The sequence below is a fragment of the Ciconia boyciana genome, chromosome 16 (genome assembly GCF_034638445.1).
Source record: "Ciconia boyciana chromosome 16, ASM3463844v1, whole genome shotgun sequence".
Classification (NCBI taxonomy): domain Eukaryota; kingdom Metazoa; phylum Chordata; class Aves; order Ciconiiformes; family Ciconiidae; genus Ciconia; species Ciconia boyciana.
This window is the reverse complement of record NC_132949.1, coordinates 7970946-7994633: the sequence shown is the minus strand read 5'-3', so window position 1 is coordinate 7994633 and position 23688 is coordinate 7970946. Positions and strand designations below refer to the sequence as shown.

The 23688-nt window shown below is 40.0% G+C and overlaps 1 protein-coding gene across 1 annotated transcript in view; it reads left to right on the top strand.

The window, feature by feature from the left end:
- Window positions 1–23524, top strand: part of GRB2 (growth factor receptor bound protein 2) — a 54165-nt gene extending 30641 nt beyond the window's left edge. The window contains exons 3-6 of the mRNA XM_072881281.1: window positions 11151–11248; window positions 17038–17160; window positions 19679–19847; window positions 21227–23524. Of these exons, the coding sequence (XP_072737382.1) occupies window positions 11151–11248; window positions 17038–17160; window positions 19679–19847; window positions 21227–21412 (576 nt within the window). The 3' untranslated portion in view covers window positions 21413–23524. The remainder of the gene's footprint in view (window positions 1–11150; window positions 11249–17037; window positions 17161–19678; window positions 19848–21226) is intronic.
- Window positions 23525–23688: the final 164 nt, after the last annotated feature.

The following is a 23688-nucleotide window of genomic DNA, read 5'->3' as shown; positions in this document are numbered from 1 at the left end:
TAGCTGGGTTTTGGTAGTGGTTTCAGGCAACCTTTACATTTTTTTCCTTCTGGCTTGCTTTGTAGCTGGCACTTAACATTGGTATCTGTCTTGCTTCTCACCAGATAGTCTGTTTGTCAGTGCAAGGCATGTGCATTTTTTCTTTGACTTTTTCCAGGTTTTCAAAATACATCAAGACTGCAGTTTTCATAATGTCTTTAGGCATATTGTTAGCCACTTAACTTGCCAGTGCATCCTGCGGTATCAAGCCCAGTAGTCCACTGATATTGGCAGCCTGTTTTATAAGCAACCAGGGAGACCTCATTTAGCTGAAACCTACTTACTGTAGGAGGGATTGTAAAGATATTTAGAAAACCACAGTCAGGCTTAGGTAGCAGTGGTTCACTGTTGCACGTGAAGGCTCTGAGTGTCTTTCCGCAATATAACCTTGGGTATGATAATATTGCATTAATGAATTGGGTGATGAAATAAAGCATGCTTATAATATTTGTGGTGATGATTAATTGAGTTGGGCTTAGGCATGGTGAAGATACAATTTAAAACTCTCTTGATGGTTTGAAGAAATGTATTATGAAAACAGGAAGGTGTTCAACAAGGACTAATGTACTGTCATACACGTAGGCAGAAATAATCAACTGCACCAATAAAGGATGAGGAATAACTAGTTAGGTATCAGTTCCTCTGAAAATACCCCAAACATTACAGTGGAAAACTGGTTGAAATCCAGGTGGTGTCACACTCATAAGACAAGCAAAACTCATAATGACATGTGTAGACAGGGCTATAATACCTATAGAACATGCAAAGAAGTTCTTCAACTTAGTGCATGTAATGTTGAGCACTGTGATTTGAAGTCCACAAGACAACTATAAAACTGCCCTCTAGTCACATACCCTAAATTTCTGATCAAATATTGATGAAGTCCAGGTTGTTTCACTAGTAATCATCTTTCCTCCTGCCCGGCTTTTCCAGTACTGAAGTACAGGTGCCTTACACGGTGTGGTATTTTTGCAGGATGCCAAGTGAACCGAGCAGCATGCAGCTTCAGTGGCTGCAGTCACCTTCTTTGAAGGTCTGTATTGCACAGATCTTCCTGGCAGTTTGTCTTCCTTAACACATCCTTTTAGACTTCAACCTGCTATTACTTATGTACATCATAGCAACTTTATTATGTACAAGCATTAGAATGGTTGTAATAGAGAACCTCTTACATGGAGCAATTGCTCAATGTCACTCCACCAATAACTGTTCCTGTCTGGTTAGAAGTGATAGGTAAATTGCTTGAGTTTGTGTGCCAGGAAAAGCAGTAATTAAGAACGAAAGTACCGGAGTGAGTGTTGGACTTGGTTTCTTGGGCAGTGAGATATAGAAGAGATAATGGTACACATCCCCCATTTGGAACAGAAAGCACAACTGTCTTAATGTCAGAATTTCTTTCATTCTTGATAGAGGAGTTAGGGGAATTTTATATTTGTAGAGATTTGGGGTACCAAGCATGACATGATTAAGGGCTGGTTGTTACTGTTGCAATATGCTGTTCTTCGATGAAATGTCAGCCTTACCTTGTCCTCTAGTGAATGTTTTAGTCATGTTGACTGCTGTAGTGTGTTTAAAGGCAACTTGTGGGACAGCTAGCAAGGAACTCTGCCTTCTGGTCCTAGCTCTGTTGTATAATCACAGAGGAATTGTCCCTGTCTCTGTGAGACAGGTGTATCTGCTTCCTCAGAAATGGTGAGAAATACATTCTCCAGCAGTGCATTTTAGTAAGAGATATTAGGACAAAATAGGACATATGCAAATAGAAATAGGAACTATAGGGTATTCAAGTAACATTGTTATGCAAAGCAGATTAAGAATGGATTTCACAAGCTGTGAATCTAGTCTGATTTATGGACTGTCATGCATGTGCATTTCCCCAGGGTATTTTTCACTTTTACTGTACGTGACCAGCTTAATTTGTATTGTAAAACTCTAAAAGGGCAACCACAGCTGGAATGACAAGCACATTATGATTTTTTGTTCTTCATTACCTCTTTCAGTTTTTCTGTTTGATACACACCATCAAGTAATGGTTTACAACAGAGCCAGCATGATGAGAGAAGTTGCGTAAGTGAGAAATGTATGATTTTTATATGCTTGCAAACTGCCACAAGACCACTGCTGATATTTCTGCAGTGTTTTTCTGTTAAGCTTGAAAGCAACTCTGAAACACTCTCATTGGACTGCTTGATAGCCCTTTTTATTATTATTATTTTCTGGTAGAGTCACTTTCGACCTTCATCCCTCAGAGCTTGTGTCAAGAGCTCTTACAAAAGCCTTATGATTTCATTAAAGGCCTGAAAAGCTGTAGTTGGTTGTACTTGGATAAATAGTCTAGAGCATGTGATAGCAGCTGTGTTTTTTATGCTTGGTATCCATGTTGCTAAGCTTGAAGGGACAGCTAGAAACAGCCCCTCTTTTAAGATGGCCTGGAATTTATAGCATTTGCATTAGCAGCAGATACAGGAATAGAAACCAGGAGAGCTTACTCTGACCGCTGTGTAAAAGTAGTTCTTTCAGAATTTTTCTTCTCAAAGTTGAGGGTTTATTTAGATGCTTAAGGCAATGTATACTCTGTTCTTTATATACAGATGTGCATATATGCATTTGGCTTATTTTGGGGTGTGGTTTTGGATTTTGAACCTTTCCCAAATAGAGCAGGTTTTTACTCAGAATTCAAGGCTATTTTTTTTCCTCAGTAGAAAAGGGGGGAGGATGGCATAGAGCTCTAGGCTTCGGAGCTTGACCTGTTCTTCAATTTGTGTGCTTCACTGATGGTTCTTCTTTTGGGACCCTGCTTAAACCTAAATTAAACAGTGCTAATCTGTTTACTTTTTAAATAAAAACTCAATGAGGAAAGACACTAATTTGCAAGCAAATTACCATCCCCAGTAGTACCTGAGTAAACTAATCCACACTGCACAACAGAAAACTGACAAAATGCTGTGCTCTTCAATGTTTCCAAATTCAATGTGGATTGGGTTTGAGATTAAGGAAGGATGTTTTGTCTTCTGTTTCCGTGATAACATCCTGAGCGCTACAGCTAGTTATAAAAGGCGGCTGGTCCTAGTCTTTAGTCACTATAAACTAACCCTTGGTCTGTTAGGGAAAAACAACACTCCCCTTCCTCTTTTTAAGAAACTGTTCTTGTGAATCCCATAGCATTCTACTCTCTACATGTGCAAGCCAAGCTGTGGAGCTTAGGCTGTGATAACAATCTTTTTACTTTTTTGCACTCCATTTTGATCAAGCACTGAAATGAGACAGTGCATTCATTGCAACATCCAAATGTTGGACAGTCTTCCTCACGTTATGAAGTTCATCAGAATTAGTGTTCACTTAAGCACCACAGAAGTTGCTGAACATAAAATGAATCTCACTTCTGAGAGTCCCTGCTGTTACTGAAACACTTGCAGGTCTTTTAGATGAGGGAAGCCTAATTGGAAAAGTAGCTATAGCTACTTCTATCTCTGTAAAGAGTAGCTCTGTATAGCTACTTCTAGCTCTTTTGTTTGGGTTCTAAAATCACCAATACTGATTTTTACTGCAGGCTACCATTCTTTCTATAATGGAGATTTTGCATCAACCTTCTTCTTGAAAATATGTGATTTGTGGTATCTATAGTTTAACCTTTATACAAGTGGTAATAGTAATTTGAAGAGAATCCTGTAATCACTGAAGCTGACATCTCGCTATCCATCACAAGCAACGTAGGCAGAACTGGCGAATTTGTTATAATTTTACCTGTATGTGTTTGTGTTAGTGGAAACTTCCTACACGGAAGGAACCTTCATTGAAGGAACCTGTGGCAAAGTTCCTTGAGCTTTATTGACTCCTTCCAGGATCTCCATTAGACATTTTGGAGGTCACTACAGTATGCTTTAAAATACTGGGGTTTTTCCTCCCATCTCTTTGTGTCACATAAACCAAAAAAGGTGAGCCATAGGGAAAGAGAATCATTGTCTAGATTATTCTTTTTTTACTTCTCTCTCTCTTTCTCCTATTATCTTAAATAAATAAATAAGTCTTCATAATTGAAGCCCTTTGCCAGAGGGGAAGTAGTAGTACAAGACTTGCAAGGCCTGAGAGGCAGGGTAAGTTAGTCTGTGCTGAGTTCTGTCCTTGTGGCAAGACTTGATTGTACCTCAGCTAACTTAAAGTTGCCTCAAGTAGTCTGGTGTCACATTAAAAAAAAAGGTGGTTTTGAAGTGAAAGCTTGAATGCTAATTCCTAGCTACATTCCTCTCTTTAGACTTTGCTTTGTTACACATACTTTACTGTACTTGCCAGCCAGTGCTACTATGGATTTCTTGAACCTCTGTGTGTATCTCTAGCTGGAGTTTTGCATGGTAAAATACTGCGTGGAATTGTAATTGCAACTTGCCTTATCTCATGTAGTTAAAAGTAACATTGTTTCCTGTAATCTTACCCAGCTACTTCTCCCCATCAACCCTTTCTGAAGGTTAGGGGGATACTGGATTTACCTATAAATGTTTATATGGAACGAACCTCCAGTGATGAGTAGATTTGTGCAATAGACTTGGAGGACAATATTATTTTACAGTTTGGAAAGAGAAGCTTAGATCCTAGAGCAGCTGTGTCCTGTGACTTTCATAATCATTTTTGGTTTGTTGTCTCTCAACTTTGTCTTGTATTTTACTTTGGACTAGTTTCCAAGTTCCTTCAAGATGAATGGAAATAGCTTAGTTTCTTTAAGAAGAAAATATGTCAAAAGACAGCACTGTGTGACCCAGACACTAGCCTTTTGATTTGAACAGCTTCAAAATTTGCTCTCCTTGGTTCCTGCTTTCAGCTGCTTGGCCTGCTGTGGTAAATGCTGTCAATGTGAAAAGTCAGTGTGCGCTGCGTTGAAGTAGCAGTCGTCACTTCAGATAAGGCTTCTGTCAAAAGTACCGCTTCAGGAGTGGGGAAGAACAGCCCTTGTACTTTGTATTTGTTGTGGTGGGAAGACTTTCTGAATTTTTTTTTTTTTTAGTTTGTATTTTGTGCTGGTTTTGTGCCTTTAAAAAGATAAGGGTGGAAGATAATGAGAATTGGGGTGAGAGTGAGAATGAAAAGCTGTATCCATAACACATTATTGCATTATATTACAATCTATTGTATTAGTTAGGTACATACTTGGTAGTTGAGTGGAGTTTGAGAAACTCCACTGAGTTAAGAAACAGTCTTTCTCTGGCTGTTTCCAGTAACGCTTGCCTCAGTGGTTGTTAAGCGTTTTCACAGCTTTTTATATCTGCCTAGAGAGCAAGTATTCACAATCTTAAAGCATGTCCAAACATGGTGCTTTAGGCTTTGATCTGAAAAATGTGGATGTTTTGCATTTCCTATGTGTGATTATGATAAATTGAATTTAAGGAAAAGCCTAAAATATTTTAGTAGTTATGTGCTCTTGAGCTAGTCACCTTAATTGTCTAATGTGTCTTTTTGCGTTGAGTGTTTGAAGTTAAAATTAACTGTACTGTGTGTCACGATGAGTAAACCAAGAAAAGAAAAATTCTGATTTGGTTTGACCTGAATTACAGTGCCATTTTGATGTGCAGATTACCCTAGGTTTCCTTAAGATGCCATTTCCTCCGTACAGCCACCATCATCGTGTTAGGCAGCCAGAGTTAGGAGGCTTCATTTGTTCAGAGGATTTTGTGCAACATGAGGATGAGGCAGGGAGCTGCAGGTTGCCAGGCCACATCTTGGGCTGTCTTCTGCAAAACCCTGAAGAAATGAATTTGAATGTCCTGTGGTGCCATTTGCAGTAAGTTTTTGGGGAAGAAAAATGCTATATAATGGACTGTGTTGAACTTGCTCAGTTGAATCCAGGTGTAGCTTCCCTTGAAGCAGTGGGTGCTTGCTGGTTTTGTAGCTAGTTTGTACCTCTCTTCTTGGAGCAGAAAAGGAACCTTTTTTCTCTGAAATGAAAAGCTGTGTTAAAGCACCTCTGCGGAGGGTGAGAACTGTCCTTCCAACCACCATTCCACCCTGGCATGAGTAATTTCCGGGCTTAAAAATTCAGTTACAGCATTGCTGCCTTTGAATCTTTTGTTCACTTTTTAAATTTTAATTCCTGCCCTAGTTTGAGTGTCATGAGCGCTTTCCTTGGATTCCTGAGACTTTGGGAGTGTTTTTAATATACTGCATTGTTTTCTTTGTGACAGTGTCAGCACAACTTTGTCAAGAAAAACCACATTGGCAGCTAACAGGTTGTACTTGAGCAGTTGTTGTTACCTTCTGTTTCAGTTAGCACAGCAAGAATCCCAAAACCTTACAGTTCAGGGAAAAGAGGAGGTTCAGCCAAAGCTGAGCCCTCCCTGAACAAATTTTTTGGGTTTTGTCTCTCCAAAACCCAAGCATTCTGATGGATTTGGCTAAATTTGGAAGCACATAAGTATGCTTGAGGCCTTATGTTTAGTTTCATGTTTGCATATGGGAGTCAGCTTGAGAGCTGAGATGCCAGATCTGCTTGTTATGTTCCAGTTTAGTGCCTGTGCATTCCTGAAAGTTGTTTGGTTTTGAGAGGATCAAGACTGCTGTGCAACAATTCACAAAGGTGGAAAAGCTGTGCTTAGAAATATTTGCTAGGTATGGAATTGGAAATGACCGGGGATGCTTGCTGTGTGTGAACTGTTCTAGCTAAAACTTGGGAACTGCCTTGTTGTGCAGCTCTTCAGCAGTGCTGCTTCTCCATTTCCATGGGTACAGATGGGCTTTTGTTGATAAGAGATCTATTATCAAACTAGGAAACTGACAGGCAGCAGTTGAGCCACTATTACTGTAAAACAGGGCTGACTACAGACTGAGGACATCACATGGCAGTATGTGTTCAAATGTAGTGGATAAAAATATCCTTCCTTCTTCCTCCTCTCAGGCACAGATGCCCCAGTGTGAAAGGAAGAGTCACTCTGGCATAGACTTGATTAGATCTATAGCAGACAAGGGGATTGGCTGCAAAGGAATGCTTTATATTTTGACCTATACAAAGAGGAGCAGTTTTTAACAGTTGTTGAGATGAGTAAGTGTTTGTGCCTTTTAGATTTTTTTGCAGACTCTGAAGGCTGTCTCTGTTAAGAGCAGTGAATCTTTTTTGTTGCTTAATTTATCTGTATTTATTTGTACTTGGGGACATTTTCAAAGCAAAATCCAGTGATACCTGCAGTACTTAGACTAAATTTTATAGCTCTGGTAAGTCTGGGAAAATCTTACCATACTTCAGTTAAGAACCTTTATTTTTCTTAGAGGCATAACACTGGTTTTTAAGTATCCAGATGATAAATTTTAATCTTAATTATTATCTGGAAATCACTTGGAGGCCAGTTGGAGGTATGGGATAGATGGATTTAGTGGATGCTTTTCTTAAAATGTTTTGCAGCAAAACGGTTTAATTACTTAAAGTCAGTTCTTTCATTTCAGTGGGCTTATGATTTAAAAGAAAAGAGAGCAATGTCAGATGTAAATGTCTAAGCCAGATACACAGGTGCAGAGAGTTCTTATGTGTGTTCCCAACTTACTTTTTAGTTGTATTTCACTAATGGATGTTAGTGGCATAAGTTTTTTGGAAAGCTGAAATTTTACATGACCGTTCTGCAGTTGTCATAATAATAGCTACATAACTTCATAGCAGCCATCAGAATTCCAGCCTTGTGCACGTGACTGCAAAGTTGTCCTGAATTTAAGGTACTTCAGTACAAGTCACTTTTGCTTGACTAAGCATTGGGAGCAGCTCCAGTGGTGTCTACTTGAGACACTGTCAGAAAAAATGATTTTGTAAATATTGGTGTTATGGAGGTGACTCCTCTTGAAATGATACATGAACATGGACCTTTGTAAAGAAAACAGTACATTCTATTGCCTCTGGAAGAGTGCACACTGAAGGACCTGGAAAGGGAAAACGGGTGTTTACAGGGTGACCGTGTGTGTATAAACTCTTTGGTATATAATATAGGGCATGGATAGTTTGGCTGTCAGCCAGGGTGTGAATGGAGCTGTGACAGCTAGTTAAAATGATCCTAGAAAGGGCAACCGGCTATGAAGATACATCAATTTGGGTGTGAAGCAGGAAAAAATCCTTGGAGCAAACAAAGCCACTGAAGGGGGGGGAGCTGTGGAGGGTCCATTATTACAGCAGAAGTCCCCTGAACAGGTTGTACATGTATATGCGTAGGCAATTCACCCTACTGTGCCTTTTATCCAGCTATTTTTTTTCTGGTCACAAAGCTTAATGCATGCCTCAGCAATGCTCTCTCACTGGCATTTGGTTTCAGGCCAGGCATTAATGAGTACCCCAAGCCCTATGTGATTTGGCTCCTCCAAATCTATTAGCATATCTTCAGAGCAAGATAAAACTCATTAAAATAATTTACATTTGGGCATTAGAATTTCTGATAATTTTTAATACCTACTGCCAAAAGCGCAAATGTGTGCTAATGTCCTTCATATGAAGCTACAATTTACCCATTTTTTTTATTCTTGGAAAAAGAACAGGCTGCCGTATCCCTTAACTGCTCTCTGATGGTAATGAAATGCGTTTGTAGTACACAGTCTTATCAAAGGTTTGATCTGTGCTATCTTTGATAAAGGAATGCACACTATTGCATAAGATTTGGCTTATTAGAAATCACATCAAAATGTGTCATGTTTGTGTTCTATTGTATTGTAAATTACTCTAGTGGTGGCAGCTGAGGTATATAACCACCAAACTTCCTGGTCATTCAAGCTATGTGGCAAAATCTTTGCATGACTGAGTTGTAGATCTGGGCTTCAACCCGTGCCCTCTGTCTCCCTAGTCTCTATGCAATTCACTTTTTTTACATACCTGTTTTTAACCTCCATCTTCCCTGCTCAGTATCGCAGGGCTGCCTGCTGGTGTCATCTGCCTGTATTTCATATTCTGGAGTTGAATCAGTTTCTGCACAGAATGTTCTTGTGCAGTCAGTACAGTGGTTGTGAGAGATGTGCAGCATTTTATTGCTTAAAGACAATTCAGCAGACATCAGCTGATCTGCATCAACTCTCCATGTGCAAGCTTTTACCTCAGAGCCTGTATCAGAGCCACACTTGAGCTGCTCATGACCTGTGGTCAGTTTATGCTTGCCAAATGACTGAACTGTAATGCATGCTAAAACAATGCTTGTAAATAAATAAATGGAAGCCCACAGTAGTAACTGCACAAAAGATAGCTTGAATATTTTTATCCATATAAAAGTACTTAGGATCTTTTAAGTATTAAAGTCTCTTCAACTGAAAATATCCTAAAATGGGCCGTAAAGATGCGTATCTTTGCTTAGCTGAAGTTCTGTAGATGTGGCCCTGGTACTGTGCTGGTTCCCCAGTGGAAGTGCTGGCACCTGGGGGATGTACATCCTACCATCAGCCTCTTCAGCTGGGAGTTAAGGAACAGGCAGGTAGCTATTACCCACTGTAATTCACTGAGGAGATTCAGATTCTGTTCTCTTTTTGCTTTACCGGATTTCATTTCAGTGTTGAGGTTTTTCTCTTTTATATGTAGCAGTCAGCAATGAGACAGATGAGAGCATTGATATGTCATGTATTTTTGAAAGGCAGCAAACACTGATCTTTAGAGTTTAATTTTCTGAAGCACTCCCATCAGCCATAAGAATTTTAAGGCCTGCACTTGCAAATTCTTGTCTGCTTTCCCTTTTTTTTTCCTAATTTCCTCTCATCATCCTTCCAAAAAAGAAACATAATGAGATAGCAAAAAAAAAAAGTCAGAAACGGCAATAATTGCTTATGAAGATTTTGGGGTTTTTGGTGGATATCTTCACCATAGCTGTGTGTGTATGTAGTATGTGATCTCTGGATCTGCATTCATGTTGTCTTTCTCTTTGCATTTCCTCATCTTCCTGCATTCAGGCAATGCTAATCGTGATACTTTTGTGACTTGAGGCTTTAAGTATATCTTTCTTTTGTTTCTTTTTTTTTTCTTTTTTTTTTTGGCCATTGTCACAAAGTTAAAAAAGAACCTCAGAAAGCTGAGAAGGAATGAAAGTGCTTGGGAAAAAGTGTTGTTGTGGTGCTTAATTTTAAAGGGGGGGCAGGTTCTGTGAAATGTTTACTTCCAACAACAAATAAAATCTTTTTGAGAAGAGGTAGTTTCAACCTATATGTAGCTTTATTTACAGAACATAATACTACTTTATTCAAGAGACTACTTTCGGTCAGCTTATCAGACTTGCCTATTACACTGCACCAGTTGACGGAAATTCAATGAAAAATAAAGCACCGAAGTTTTTAGAGCAAGTATGCTTTGAAGTATCAATTTGTGCTTTTTAAAGCTACCTATTCATGTGGCTCCTCTCTTGTGACTCCTGATCTTTCATTCATTTTAGAATAAAGTTAGAGTAAGAAAAGTATCCCTTAAAAAAAAAAAGAAACTTTGTTGATCTACACTTGCTGTGTTTGTATGTGTTTAACTTGCTTTATTAACATAAAAAATGCTCAACAGGCAAGTCACTGTTTCTGCCATCTGATTTAACCTGGTTTTAACTTGTATCAGCAAAACCAGCTGAAGCTGCCAGTTGTAGCTGCAGCTGGGCCTGTGCTAATGTTTTTTGTAAAATTCTCTATAATATAGGTGTTGCCTAGAATCTTTAACATACCCAGTGTGCAACCAGTGCAAATGCAGAAAAGCTGGATGAAGTCACGTTTATGCTGAAAGCATCAGGTTTGTCAGCTGAATTCAGGAAAAAGTGGTCATTAGAAGTCATAAAGAATCAGAATTTCTTGGCTTGCAGATCTTGGACAGAATTTTTTGGTGATGACAGCCAATTTAATCTTTGGCACAGATCTCAGTCTAGTTATGCTGTTAAAAGTACCTGTGGACTTACAGTGACTTTCTTACTAAAGCATGGGGTTTTGGCACTAAAATCTTTGGCTGTTTTAAATTACTCATCCAGCTTTTTGTTCACCACAGTTCTGAAAGCTCATGAGATGCAGTGGAGCAGGATGACTAGCACCATTTTTTTTATAGGTTCATCTTACAACAGCAGTCTTTGAAATGAGAATGGGAAGAATAAGCTAGTACCTTCATCAGTTTTGCTGTATCTTGAAATGTGGTAAGCTTTTTTTTTTATTTCCTTCAGGTTTTGAATGAAGAATGTGATCAGAATTGGTACAAGGCAGAACTCAATGGAAAAGACGGCTTCATTCCCAAGAACTACATAGAAATGAAACCACATCCGTAAGTAGAGCTTTGGTGACAGGCTCCCTTGATCTTACTTTGCGCATCCTCTCAAACAGAAGGGAGGTTTGCTGTACTTTGCAAAGTGTACCTTACCAGATCTACCAAAATGTATGGATAGATAAAGGATGGCTATTGAGTTGTATCCCTGGCTGCAACTTGCAGTGTTCTGCACTGTAACTCATTTCACAGCTGGCTATGTAGCAGGATATTTTGGAAGCTTTTCTGGTGGTTGCTCTGGTGTTTTGCTGTAGGGTCAGACTGACCGACCTTGGGGGTAGCAGGCCTAAACCAGCAGAAAACGCTTTAGTAGAGAGTTGTCACCACCACTGCCCCAGGAAAAAGAGTGACTGTGTTCCTGTGATGATTCTCTATTTTACTTAGCATAGCAGATAAGAGTAAAAATTGTGGCATTCAGAGCTCAACAGAAAAATATTTAAGGATATTTGGAGCTGAACTCTTAGTATGTCTGTGTCACATCCTGAGTATAGAATCACAGAATAATTTAGGTTGGACAGGACCTCTAACATTCATCTGGTTCAACACCTTCCCTGCAAAACAGGCCAACCTCAAAGAGTGTGTACCGTTACGCAAGTATCATTGCATTGATTTGTAGCTCCAGAGAACTGTATTTGAATAACTACTTTGAACTTTTATATCTGTAAAGAATCAAGCATATGAAAACAGTAGCGTTTCATGACTGCGTTTTTCTTTGTATCAGTTCATGTATTTCTTCTGTCTTGTAAACTCTGGTTCTGCCAACCTTTGAGATCCTTCAACATCTGAACAAGAAAACAGCAAGCTCTGGGTAACAGATTCAAAAGGGAGACAAGGTTTAGGAAGCAGCAGCAGAACCTGTAATCAGGGTTTTTAGAAGGAGCTGTAGTGGTTCAGTTGCCCACAAAAACTGATGATTGATTTGTTAATTGTTGGCTGTAATTATATCATTAAGATATTGCTGTTAAATCCAATCAAGAATTATTTTTCTAAGAGCTTTTTTGAAATAGCAGAAGGAAGCTTTTGAGGGACTATGTCCCAAGAAGGAGAGGAGGTATACTGCTTTAGTGCAGCCAAGTGGGAAGTGAAGCAAGGATGCACAGGAAAATTCTGAAATTGTTTAAAGCTTTGTCTGCTGCAGTAACATGTCTAGTTTACCCTGATCGTGCTAGTCCACTGGGAATCACAAATGTGCATTGCAATTTCTCTCTCTCATTGATTTTAATCATCATACATCTTCACATAACAGTTTTGCAGGTATTTGAGTTATACTGCGGTGATGTCTCCTGTGATGATGATCAGTTTGTTCTGTAATCATCCATAGTATTTTGTTTTAGAGGGATAGAACTGTCAGGTTTTCGCTTTTTTATATCAAAGGGGAATGAACAACATTGAGCCTGCAAGTGGGTGAATTTGGTAGTGTTTTTTAAGCATAGTTAATTTGACCTTTTATGAAGATGTTTAAAATGCTGATGGCAGCTGGAGTTAGCTCCATGTGTCAGCAATGCTGGGAGTCTTAACTAGTGCATTAACAACCCTGGGAAATTATGCAAAAGGTTTTTTAGTGTAATGTTAGCTTAGCCATAATGCAGAGCTCTCTAAGTAGTCCAGCAGGTCATACAAAAAGCAAATTGCAGGCAGCTGACCAGGTGTGAGAAAGAGAATGTTCCTTTTCTCAGACTAGTATCAAACTGTGTTGTGGGAAAGTGGCACGAGAGCTTTGAAGAGGATTTGGAAAGAAAGCAACTGAAGTGGCTTTAAATCCTGTCCTAGGATCTGAAACTTAAGTCCTCTAGCCCCATAGCTAGTCTTAAGTGCAGTGGTTTTTCTTGCTTGTATTTTGCAAATCTTTCCGTTTGCTTTGTAACTACTAGCAAACGAAGCTGAAAGGGAAATGTGGTGTGTGTCAGTCACCAGCTGAGTCACCTGGGTTCTGAAGGGTTAATCCAAATTGCCACATCAATTAACAAAGCAAAGATGTAAATAGACATAGGCATGATACTCAGAGAAGAGCTGCAGGAAACTCTGGGCAGGGAGGCTTCCTGTGAAGGCACAACAGTGCAGTTGAGTGGCAGGACTACCTTCCTTTCTTTAAGGAGGTAGGGGGAGAGTTTGCTGTTTATGTAACAGCCTGGATCAGACTCATGGTGTGTGTATCTCAAGTGTTTGTGTTCGTAATCAGCTTTTCTTGAAGATACTGCTGAAGTCTTTCTTTGGAGTATTGTAACTTATGTGGAGGAAATCGGCCAAGCTAAATGGTTGTGCGAAGTAAAGCCAAAAGAATTGCCAAACTACCAATTGAAATGAGCCTAAATGTGATGTGAACTTTGTGTGGTACCAATCAGTGCATCTCCCTCTAGCTGTGCAGCATCAGCAGTAATGCCTGGATTTAGTTTTGCAGTGCTGACTGGATGAGTTTCACCTATGTTACAAAGCTAGTTGGAGACAAGTGTTATCAGGCTTAGCCATTCAGCAGGGAAGCTGTGGGAATGTTGTGATCAGTTTCTTTGGGATAATTCTCTTGGACATGCTGTGATTTTTGTTAATTTTTTCAGTCATTCTGTAGCAAAGTTTCATATGTGCACAACACTTCTGATGCTTTACAAGTGTGTTCTTAAGTAGACACTAGTCCTTCAAAATAACTTTATTTGTTTCTTTCATCTATGGGGTTTTCTTTTCATCTTTTTTGTATTTAGAGTTCAAGCTGCTTTTACTCTGAATGGCTAAAGTGGCAGTGAAGGCATAAAACTGCAAGGGAGTTCAAGAATTGTGAAAGATTTTTAGTCCATTTAAAATAAAGTGTCTTAGAAACAGCTGGCAGAAAACTTTAAGAATTTGATATTGTTACTTTGGAAGTGTTACTTCCTTTAATCGAACTGTACCCTTCCACTTTGTAGTGATTCAGTAAAATTTAGGGGAAAAATAGGGTATACTTCTGAGGCTTCAGGAAGGATTATAGAAGTTCTGTTGAGCTCTTTCGGGCTTTCCTTCTGTTTTAGAGAGGTGGGTGAAGTGGTTTGGGTTTTTTTAAGATGAGGCTTTCATTTCCAAGTCACATGCGAGTAATTGAGAATTATTTGAGAACTAAACAGAAGTAAAACATTTTGTAAACAAGAACTATGGCAAGATATCTAAAATCATAATAGCAAGCTTGCTTTACATAACATTTGGCAGAGGCAAAATTCAAGACTTCCTTATCTTTCTGACAATTGTGCCAAAAGCCCAGGAAACAAAATACTGCCTTTGAATTCTGAAGGAGTTTCACATAATGGTTTCTCTGGGTTGATTTTTGAAGGGAGCAGAGTGTAGTGAGAGACAGGTAGATGTTCCCTCTGCTGTCTCTGCCACCACCTTGGGTACCAAGAAGCAGCGCAGGTGCTAAACCACCAGGAAAGTACTAAATGCCATGAAATTCTTTATCACTGGAAATAGGATGGTTGTGGGAGAAGGCTTTTTCTTTCCATTCCAGGGGATAAAAAGTACACAACAAGACTTGTAAGCAAGTAAAATATGTCTAGGTGATCGTGGAAACCAAGTTTGTAAACACAATGTATCATTTTCAGTGCCAAAATGCTTTTCATAATGGAGCTGCATAGCTAAATGGAGTGAATACTCCTTTTATAAGGGGGATGTCCTAGAGTTGTTTTATTTAATATATTGCATATAGTAGAAATACATCTGTGGACTCATCATCCTTGATATAATATGGGGATGTGTTTTTGTGTAGCCTCGTATGGTGAGCAGATACTGAAGACAGACAGTGAGGAGCGAGGGCTGCCAGTAGCTGGAGAGTCTGGTAATCAAGTAATCGGGTCCTCCTTCACCTCTAAAGATAGCTTCTTCTTAGATTTGGTGACTTTGTGATTTCATGAAAGCTTCAACTTCTCTTAAGAATGACTGTTTCAGGCAGGGTTCTGCAACTTCTGTCTTTTTGCTGCACCAAAACCATCAGTGTAGAAAGTAAACTTTGTGAGTGGAGCTCTTGTTACTAAATGCTCTCCTCTAAGGTCAATCATCTTCATGGTTATAGGCTGTGGTAAGTGCTTCTATCCTGTGTGATCTGCTACTCAGAACTGAAAGCTGTACTTTTTGGTTGTGAAGATGGTTCTGCTTTTCCCATGCCATGTGACCTACCATTCGGCCCTTGTTTGCCTCTAATCTTGAATTAGTCTGGAATTGCAAATGTAAATGTGGGTAAGAATCCCATGACCAGGGGCTGTTGGTCAGTGCTAACAATCTGATTGCCTGAGATACGTTCACCCTTGGTGTCATGGAGGTGGTCAGCTGGTGGCTTTGACTTCTGTGCAGCTGTCAGGAATTTCAGGTGTGGCTTGATGGTGCAGCTATTTCATGTGATTGCTTATGTGAAAGCTACTAGATTGTCCTGACTGTAGGAGAAAGCAAGAAAATAAGCTACTGAAACAAGTATTATCAGCATCTTTCCTAGAATCGAATTGCACACCCAGCTCAGCTGTCTTCTGCAATGAAGCAGGGAGACCTTGAGGGAAATTTTCTCACTTGGTCTGCATGTAACTCCACTCCCCACAACTGCCTTAGCTTTCTGACGCAATACCTGTCTTTGACCACAGTGCTCTGGTAGGGGTCAGACTCTAGGCTGCAGGAACAACCAGCTGCTGAATGAAGCTACTTATTCTCTCTGCTGAAGTAGTCATGTTTTACCACCTGATCTAAAAGAGACTAGAAACTGGTTTTGATATAAAATGCACTTTCCACTTGTGCAGGACAGGTCAATCCATAGACAGGATCTTCTTTCTGCAGCTGTGATGTTTCTGAAGAGAAGTCTGTGAGTGAACTCCCAGTGTTTCCCTTGCATTTTGCAAATACTAGTTTGGTTTTTTTAAAGATTCCTACCTGCTAAAATAGTGATGTTTCTTAACATGCGCTTAATCCCTAATAACTTAAATTTTCTATATTGTCTACTCTGCAAATCATGACTGAGGCATGGGTGGCTTCTCCTTAGGAGGCATAAGTAATACAGGAGACTGTGTAATTACTCCCCCCTGATTATCTTGGGGTACTAATAGTGAAATAAATGCTGCTATATCATAGGGAAGTTCAATAGTGACCAGCCACCAGTGCAGGACTTCTTTGTTGTCTCTGAGTTGATGGCATCATACAGTTTGGACAATTAAAACTTTGTGTGTAGAGACATGAGACTTTATTCCTTAGCGATAGAGGAAGGGACTTTTGAGTTTCTTGCTTGAGCTAGGCATTTAACCTGTTTTACTTTACATTATGAGACCTAATTACTAAGATATCAGTGCAGACCACAGTAGGCATTTTAACTTTGTCCAAGGTTGTAGCCAGTTCCCAGGGTAGTCATCTTAGTCTCATGCAGCAGGACTCTGCTGTGAAGCAATTGTGTACATTAGGTTCTCATTGTGATGTTTTATATGCTAAACTGCAGATACAATAGGGTGCAAAACAATGTGAATAGTGCATTAAATTTTGAGCAGGCTTTTTTTCCACCTCTGAAAATAAATCCTGTAACTTGAGGATTTCACTCTTACCACATCTCTGCTTTCCTAAATTGGGTGGAATAGGGCTATTGCAAGCACCTGCTTATCAGGTCATGGTTGCTTCATTGCCAGGATGACACATTGTGAAAAGCTGCATGGTTCAGTAGCCTGTATTGGAGTGGCAGTGAGGTGCAGTGTAGTTATTTCTGTTAGGAATCATTTCATCTCTGTGTGAATATCTATGTCTGGCTCTTCCATGAAAGGATTAAAATTCTTAACGATCCCCATTGTTTTCTTTTCCTCACTCCACAGGTGGTTTTTTGGAAAGATTCCCCGAGCGAAAGCTGAAGAGATGTTAGGCAAACAGAGACACGATGGTGCCTTCCTCATCAGGGAGAGTGAGAGTGCTCCTGGGGACTTTTCCCTCTCAGTCAAGTAAGTAATGCCCAGAAGCAATCATGTGTGGTAATCAGGCCACCTACTGCTCATTTGGACAGGTGATTGTCAATGCTGAGGAGCAGGAATAATCTTCCAGATGCCCTATAGCATTCCTGTTCTTCCAGTGATATTTATTCCCTCTTTAATACAACAAACTTATATGCTCTGGTTTGTAATGAGCCTGCAGGGATGACCTGGTGGCATGTTGCTGTCTGGCTTATGTAGTCTCAGGCACTATCTGTTGGTTTGTTTGTGGATCCCATTTTTCCTCCTTAGAGCCACAAAGGGCCCAGTGTGTACGTGTTCTCTCCCATCCTCTTTCATTCCTCTTCTGCAGTACAAGTTATTAGTCTTACCTTCTCTCTTTGTGTAGTACACTTCCAAATATGCTTTTCATGTCTGCTTGGCTCATGCTTTGGGGATATTCATGTTGTCTAGCACTGGGACACGGAGCTGTGAAAACAGAGGCCTCTTCTATCTCTCACAAGTGCATTCCGTGTTGGTAGAGAATAACAGTGAAGTGAGGAGGAGCAGTTCTCATCCTTTAATAACCTTGCTAGAAGTACTGGCTGTTAACCAGCAGGAGTTTCTTCTAGTTAGCCATGGTCTACAGATACCGTGCTACCTATCTTGCCCATCTGAATTCACTGTAAAATATAGGTATTAGAAACTTGAAAGGGTATGTGACGTAACTTAATGTGGGTTGGGGGTGGGAGGGATTCTGTCCCCAGCAGTTGATTTTTGCCTTTTTCTTTATTTTCTGTAATTTTCCCCTTTCCTACCAGAAATGAACAAGATTTTCATTAGAATCCTAACAATTTTTGATTATTCATGCACAATTCCTAGCTTGCTCTATTTTCTGTGGCTATCAGTGATCTGTCTCGGCAGGATTTTTTTTTTTTTTCTGGTCATCTTTGGTCTGTAACCAAATTTTTGTCCTCCTGTACAGCAGCACTGAGCCATGCCAACAAACTGGATTAAAGCCACTGGTTTTAAGAGATGTTTATATTTCTGTCTTGGATACAAGCATCTGAGCTGGAATACTAGATATGAATGGAAGCTTCATTCCAGAAAGCGCATTCCTTTAAGAAACATAAAGTTATAATAGCATAATTCTGCTTGCCTGTTAGCTTAGTGTTGCCATCTGGTGGTAATGTCTGAGTTGATTTTTTTTTTTTTCCTTCTGTTTGTTTAATTTAGAAAAGTCTTTTATCCTAAACAGTGATCTGCAGGATTTGAAATGGTGAGAAGCTCTCAGGTTGAGGAAGGGAGAGCAGAGGCAGTACTCATGAGTTGTTTCATGTTAGCTTTGTAGCCAAGATAGTGTCTATGTTTTCAGCCAACGTATAGAAGCTGTGCATGCCAAGTGGGGAACAGTTGTCTCCTGCTTTCAGTGTTTTAGACTGAAGGAAAAATACTGATGTGCCACTTGTCTGGAAAATCCTGATGGACTCTTTGGGGTTCCCCTTTATTCGGAGTAAAATTGTTGGAAAAGTAGCTTCAGCTGAATGCCATCATTTGTCAGAAAGAATTGTTAACACAGAATTGGAGTTGCTGCGTTCCATGTGCAGTATCACCTTTCGAGCATTTTCTGTTCTTTCTTTTTGAAGCACCAGAGAGATCCTTTTGTTTTACAAAACAGTCTTTTGCATAAGTCCAGACTGGCTCCCAAAAGAGACAGTCCTACCTGCTCCGTGGCAGTGTTTTCCCAGCAATTTACCTATAACGGGACTGGTGCTTGTCTATTGCAATATCACACACACCCAGTGGTGCTGTGTGAGGGAGGGACTGAGACGGTGAGAAGTACAGGATCATAGCAAGAGTCGCACAAACCTAAACTGGCTCAAGCCAGTTGTGAAATTGCTGTGCGTGAAGAGCTAAACCGAAGCACTTGTACTGTTTGACTTTGAAATCTTGCATTTGGGAACATGGAGTGGAAGGCACCATGGTACAGCTACTTTAACGTGACCTTGCACTGCAAAGTCCATGGTGTGTGTCCGAGGTATTCTCTGCACTGTCTTCAGCGACTCAGGTGACTGCATACATACGTCAAAAAGCACGTATACTGGATGCCAGCTATGTGGCGATGTTGTGTAGAATAAAAAGTTGAAATATTGCATGTAATCCAGGAGAAAGAGTGTTGTGACACCAGAAATCCTTGACCAAAAGACCTCAAACTTCTGCAAATTCAGAATGGTTTGAAAAGCTGGTTTTTAAACTGAAGTCCTATTATAAGAAAAGCATATATGAAGCTCACAGGACTTTTTTCAGAATAAATTCAGTATTTGGATTCTCTCTCTGATTTACAGATTTCTGTAAAATATAATTAACAAGTGGTTTTCAGACATCTTTTTTACAGCAGCCAATTGGCACCTATATTATCAGTGCCACTTACAGTTTTCACTGTACCCTGAAGGACCTTTTAGTTCCAAACTCTGTACTGACAATCCCAGAAGAAGAGTACTCAGTGACTAATAATGTGCTTTTTTTTGTGTTCTTCACTCCTTCCTTCCAGGTTTGGAAATGATGTGCAGCACTTCAAGGTGCTTAGAGATGGGGCTGGCAAGTATTTTCTCTGGGTGGTGAAGTTCAATTCTTTGAACGAGCTGGTAGATTATCACAGATCCACATCTGTCTCCAGGAACCAGCAAATATTTCTCCGGGACATTGAACAGGTGCCACAGGTAAGAGAAGTGTCCTCTTAGAGTGCACTATTTAGACTATTGCAACCACAGTCTGAAGTGGGATTGAATCTTAGAGTAAATCAATAGGGATGAAGAGAAGCTGACTGACATTTTTCTTGTCTGTGGAAGTGTATCATCTTTAGATCCCGCACCCAGAATTATACTGGGAAATAAGCTGGATATTTGTGCAAAGCCTACCTGCTAACTCCCTAGTCTCCCCTTCAGTTCTGGCAAAGTGTCATTGTTGCTGCTTGAACATTTGGCTTGTCTTAATGTTTATGGATGCTGTTGCAGGAAGATCATCTGATTCCTGTGATTTAAAAATGGGTTTACTCCTGTTTTAGGACACAGTAAGAAAGGATAGTTCTACTTGTACTGGTTCATAGCCAGAACTGTACCCCTCTGTAGCCAGTGAAGCTTTGGTACTGGTCTTTCCTGAAGAGGTGGTTACAGGTAGTAGCATATGGAACATCTCTAGCCTGCTGGTTTGGATCTAGCCAGTGTTAAGAGAAACCAAAAGCTACTGCTAAGTGCCAGTAGAGCAGCTTGTGTTTATCTAGCTCTTTGTTTTGTTCCATTTCCCAGGGCAATCAGAATGTTATGTTGCATGTAACTGGATTTTTTGTCAATTTTGGATAAATCCTTTTGCCTCAATGCAGCATTCTAGTTCTAGCTTGAAGACAAAGGGTGTGGAACTTGTACTGCTCTCCAGGTGCCATGGGCACCCTTTGCTACAGTTTGTCTGAATTAACATCCGGCTCTGCGCTGTCGGGACAGTGATAAACAGAGGATGAGAAAACAGCTGGCTGAAAATGACAAGCATGAAGATACCTTCCTAGCCTCATAATTTTAAGAATGCAAATGCATTTTAAATTAACTGTTAGCTTTTCCATAAGAATGGAATTCCTCTGCAACGGCATTTCTTGATACTGGAGTTTTAAGGAAAATGTGTAAAATGCCAACATCCAGTTTTTAGGGGGAACTTTGTGTATCACAGTGTTAGGTAGATCAGTAACATTCATGCTGTCAGTTGGTGAAAACAGGATGAATAAGCAAAAAGACCATTGTATTGCAATAGAGTACAGATTTACAATAGGTCATGGAAGACTGGAAAATACTAGGAAAACATCCGAGTCATCTGCTATCTTTATTTTGGCTCTTTCACAGAAACTTGACATTTTTCTAAAGTCTTCTATAGACTACACTTTCCTATTCAAGCATCTTGTTACGGATGTTGGAAGCTGGCTTGCAGGGAAATGAAACAGCCTGAATATTTACTGTTAAACTCTAGTGTAAGTTAAGCTCCTGCCTGAGGGAGCAGATGTCTCGAGTGCTGTGGATGATTCTCACTTTGTGTATCTTTCTCTTTCCCCTTTCAGCAACCAACATACGTTCAGGCCCTGTTTGATTTTGATCCCCAGGAGGAAGGAGAGCTGGGCTTCCGCCGTGGAGACTTTATCCAAGTCCTTGACAATTCTGACCCCAACTGGTGGAAGGGAGCCTGCCACGGACAGACGGGCATGTTTCCACGCAACTATGTGACCCCAGTGAACCGGAACATCTAGAGATAAATATTAGAGATTATTTAAAGAAACCAGAGAAACAGTAAATACACATACAGAGCCTAACTGCAGCCAGTGACCTAAAATCACACGGCGATAAAACCTGAGTCACCTTTCACCGTGAGGTGATCCTCCTTCACTCAGTACGGAACTTCAGGGGTGGCGGGGGGGAAAGAGTTCAACTTACACACCAAAACTTATCTTTAAAAAAAAAAAAAGAAAAAAAAGAAAAAAAATGAAAATAACAAATTTCCTCAGCTGCTCCTGGGTTACCCCCTTTCATTCACTCTTCTTGTTTCCCTCTCCTCCTCTGTCCATCAGTGCATGAAGTTTTAATGCCATATAAAGTCCTAGCCATGCAGTTAAAGGAAAAGGGAGAAACTCTGCTGGTATTTTCTCTCTCTGCAAACGGTCTTCATTTGACATGAAGGGACATGAGAGAAGAACCAAATCCACAGTCCTGCCTTTAAAAAAAAACAAAAATCATCAGTCTCTGCTTTTGCCTTCAACATTCAGCTCTTCTTGCCTGGGAAAGATGAGGTGTTAATCCAGTTTTTATTGTCTCTTCTCCTTTGGCACTTTCTGCTGAAGCTCAGCAGCTTCCAAGCAGGGGAAGGGAGAAGAATTGTGTGGCTCTTTGTTTTGTTTTGTTTTGTTTTTCTTTTGAGTCAGAGCTGCTTTGAGAAACTCCAATGTACAACTGAAGTCTGTTAATGCTGTGCTGACAGCTTTTTTGTTTTTTCTTAAAGGTGTATGGTTGAGCACATTCTGTAATTTTTTCCATAGTGCCTTTCCCTTATTTTCTTTTTTTATTATTTTTTAAGTTAAAAGGACAGTCCACAGCTTTTCAGAGGGTTTTTTTCTGCCTATGTGTAAATAAATACTTTTGGGGGAAGGGTGTAAGGGAGGGTGGTTTTATCAATGGACATTCAAAAAAAATTACAAACAGAGATCGAGCTTTAATCTTAAGATTTGTCTTACTGTTCAACTTTCCTTATTCCAAGGAAAAGAAAATCAAGGCATTCAAGTGGCAGCTTAGGCTGCTCAGAGGTGGGGAGCTGCAACCAGGAGCCTCAAAAGAAGTAAGAGAAAGGGGGAAGTTATGACCAGGGAAAATGAGGAAGAATATTTTGGGGAGGGAGGGTTAAGCGGGGAATTTGAGAAATAATAGCCCTGAGATGTCCTATAAAATGTACATTCCTTTGATGGAAAACTTCATAATGCAGAGAAACCTCAAGAAATAGTGCTTGAAAAAACTTTATGCTATTAGTGAATGTTTCTATGTGATGCATGTAATCAGCCTGTCTCTTTGGCCTGGATAGGGAGTATTTGCAGTTGTGTTGCTCTTGGAAAGTGGGGTTGGCATCACTGTTCTCCAGTTTCTCCTCCCTCCTCAGGTCAGTGTTACTGTTGAAGTAGATTCCCCCCACCCCGCTCCACATTCACAGCAGGCTGTGTGATGACTGTAATCCCCACCCCACACCATGATGGCATTTATTGTGGCCATTTGCTCCTCCACCAGAGCAGTGTGACGTTAAGTTGTATGGAAAGGAAAGCAATCAAGCCGCACCGCTCTCTGTGCCAATCTCCACTTGCATTATTTTTCCTTTTGACAGCTGTTTGGCTGGAACCCTTCACCCCACCAACGAATCCAAAAACTGCAGCGGAGATCTCCCGCCCTGCCTGAGAACAGGCAATCTTTTGTTGGAGGGTGCCTTTTTTTGTAATAAGTGTTACAAATGTTTTATTCCTGAGATGGACTCTGCCTTACACTTTAATTTTCCAGCAGATGAAAGAGAGAGCTATCCTGTAGAGTATTACTTTCTCCCCCTCTCCTTGCTAGCTGTCACTCACTTTCTTCCTTCTTTGTAGAGTGATTGGAAAAGGAATCTATGGCATTCTACACCTGGACCATTTGATTGTTTCCTTATTTTGGAATTGGTGTATATCATGCAGCCTTGCAGACATATGTCTTGTGTGTGTATATATATTAAAAAAAAAAAATCAGTGTTTAAATAAAAAAGGCCTATGTACTTAATCCTTTAACTCTGCAGCAGCATTTGGTAGATAGTAATTAACTGTGAATAATAAATATACATTGAATTCTTCACTTGAGCATCTGTCTGTTATTTCAGTTAACTGACCAAAATATAACTGATCAACCTAATTTATAGGATATTAAATTGCTATGGGAGGGAAAAGCTGTAAGGTGTGCTCTGGCCTGAAGCACTCAGACTCTTTAGCATCATAGTTCAATCTCAGCACACCTGGCTGAATTC